Raw genomic sequence first — 2,297 nt, 5'->3', positions numbered from 1 at the left:
GTTACCTTCTTGGGAGTTCACAGGTTATTCGACACTCCCTCAGGCTATAAATTATGGGCACATGCCTACTGAAGTGTGATTTATTATTTTTATAAAACCAAATCATTACATCCCACATTTCTCTGGAAAGAGGCTTCTTTGTGCACCAAGCCTTTAAATTGTGAGCAGCCACTTACTGCTTTCACTTTTTTGGATCGTGTTGCTCGAAGATCTCGGTCACCTCCTCTCACCATGAAGAGTTTTGCTATTCTTTTCCTGTTAGTGGTCTGTGGCATGGGAGGATTGGGACAGAAGCTGAAGCCAAAGAAAAGAAGCAATGGTGAAGAAATCAGTTTTCGGACTAAAACTAAAGATGTTTGCACAATGAGCGTTAGTGGGGATGAGGAGATGAAACTCAGAATTGAATGCAAAAGCCAAGGGATGTCCTACTGGTGTGAGTTCACTGGCAAGCCATCAGTCTGTCGTGCTTTCAGAAACAATCCGAAGATTTATTGGAATCAGATCGCCGGGGAACTTAGAAAGATCCCGCATGCTTGCGAATCCACAGAGGTGTTGAAAACCACCATGTGCCAAAAGGCTTCCACAGAGGCTCTCATGAGGCAAATAGCTGCTGGTATGGAGCCAGAAGATCTGGAAAACCAGGACAAAATGGTCCAGAAAACTTCCACTTCTATGAGGGGAGCAGGGAGAAGCTCTGTTAAGAAAATAGGGAAACCTCCAATACTACCTCTTATAAAACCAACCCAACATGGTGAAGGTTCTGAAAATGAAACTGAAGCAATGAAACTAGCACGGGAACATTGCTGGGAATCCCTGCACGGTTTCTGCTCCTACATTATTGGCATCTTTAGAGGTTGAGGATTTACTTCAGGTAAAACTTCCATCTTGAAGCACAGCAGGATATACATAAGAGTATCACAGAATCACAGTAATCCTGTTGTAGTTTTATTTTGATCTTGGGGGTCTCTCACAGGTGTGGACAGGGAGGTTCTAGACTCGCTCACTAAAATCTAACTTGGCAAAGCCCATGCTGTGGCTTTTGAGAGGCTGGACAGCTTAGACTCCTAGCGATGGCTACTAGTTCAGGAGTCCCTGACAGCTTCTTGTGAGGTCTTCAGTATGTGCTGAGATGTTTGTCCTATCTGTTATTAATTCTATGGAATTTCAGTTTGAATTGGGCTTGTTTTCTGCCTTCTGTCATTCTTTCCCTCTTGTGCTGACTTGTGGATTTAAGCCAGTGAAGTAAAATAAATAACAAATGTATCAGATCCGATAACAAACAGAACAATTTATATCAGCTAGAACAATTTAAAACTACATTCAGAAATTGAGGGGATAAAGCTTGTTCATCAAAACTGCTAGTTAATAATTAACCATTTTAATTTTAAAAGTTAGTTCATAAACAGCTTGTAGAAGTGAGTAAAACCAAACAGACTGTCTTGGTTTGTGGGTCTGCCGCTGTAGAAGGTGCTTGTTTGGTAAGTCGCAGGTTTTCAGCCAGGATTTAGAAAGGCAAAGCTCTCTCAGAAGTGATGGGTATTACCGACTTCCATTACTTCCATTTCATCTCAGAGAGAAAGCCAGGAGCTGGTGACTAAATCTAGCAAACTTTTGACAGAGATGGGAATATATGTAGCATGAGCACACAACTGTTTAGGCTGCTAATGATCTTACTTGTGCTTAATACAGTAAAGTGACTAATTTTTTTTTCTTTTTTGTTTTGCAGAGAAAAATTTTTACAGCTGAAGAAGGGTCCTTGCTGTAGTTTAATAATTCAGACATAAGAATTTTGTTTTAAAAACGAGTCATACCTATAAATCTTGTAGCTGTTTTCTCTTTGCACCCCTAAAATGAAACTTTTTAACAGCCCTGAAAAATGCATGACATGGGAGTGACTGTACTTAGTGTTGGGATGAACTTAACTGTTCCTAGATCTGTTGTTATACACCCGAGTGTATAACATTTATGTAACCAAGGTTCCCCCTTAAGAGTGCTGACCTTGAGTAGGTTTTATGTGTGCTGGTTTGCTTTGATTTGTTAGAGGTGAAAGCTGTAAATGCTGCTACAGTTAGCGCAAACAATAAAAATAAGATTTTTGAAAACATACTCGGTGTGCTTTCTTAAAATTTTAAATTATGCTACTTGTGTATGGTATTTGATACTTGTTTCTTAAGAGATTGTTGGTATAAGGTGTAAGAGAATTCACAGGTCTGAGTCATTACTTTCCCACTGTGAACACGTGTTCATTAATACTAATATTTTCAATATTATTACATTTATATTACAATGATAAGTTC

At 39.3% G+C, this 2,297-nt stretch overlaps 1 protein-coding gene across 1 annotated transcript; it reads left to right on the top strand.

Annotated features, from left to right (window-relative positions):
* The first annotated feature begins 231 nt into the window (after positions 1-231).
* On the top strand, positions 232-858 carry FGFBP2 (fibroblast growth factor binding protein 2). Its single transcript, XM_010083794.1, has one exon. It carries the CDS (start codon positions 232-234, stop codon positions 856-858), a length of 627 nt encoding a protein of 208 aa, XP_010082096.1.
* Positions 859-2,297: the final 1,439 nt, after the last annotated feature.

The sequence above is a fragment of the Pterocles gutturalis genome, unplaced genomic scaffold (genome assembly GCF_000699245.1).
Source record: "Pterocles gutturalis isolate BGI_N339 unplaced genomic scaffold, ASM69924v1 scaffold8350, whole genome shotgun sequence".
Lineage (NCBI taxonomy): Eukaryota > Metazoa > Chordata > Aves > Pterocliformes > Pteroclidae > Pterocles > Pterocles gutturalis.
This window is presented reverse-complemented; position numbering and strand designations above follow the sequence as displayed.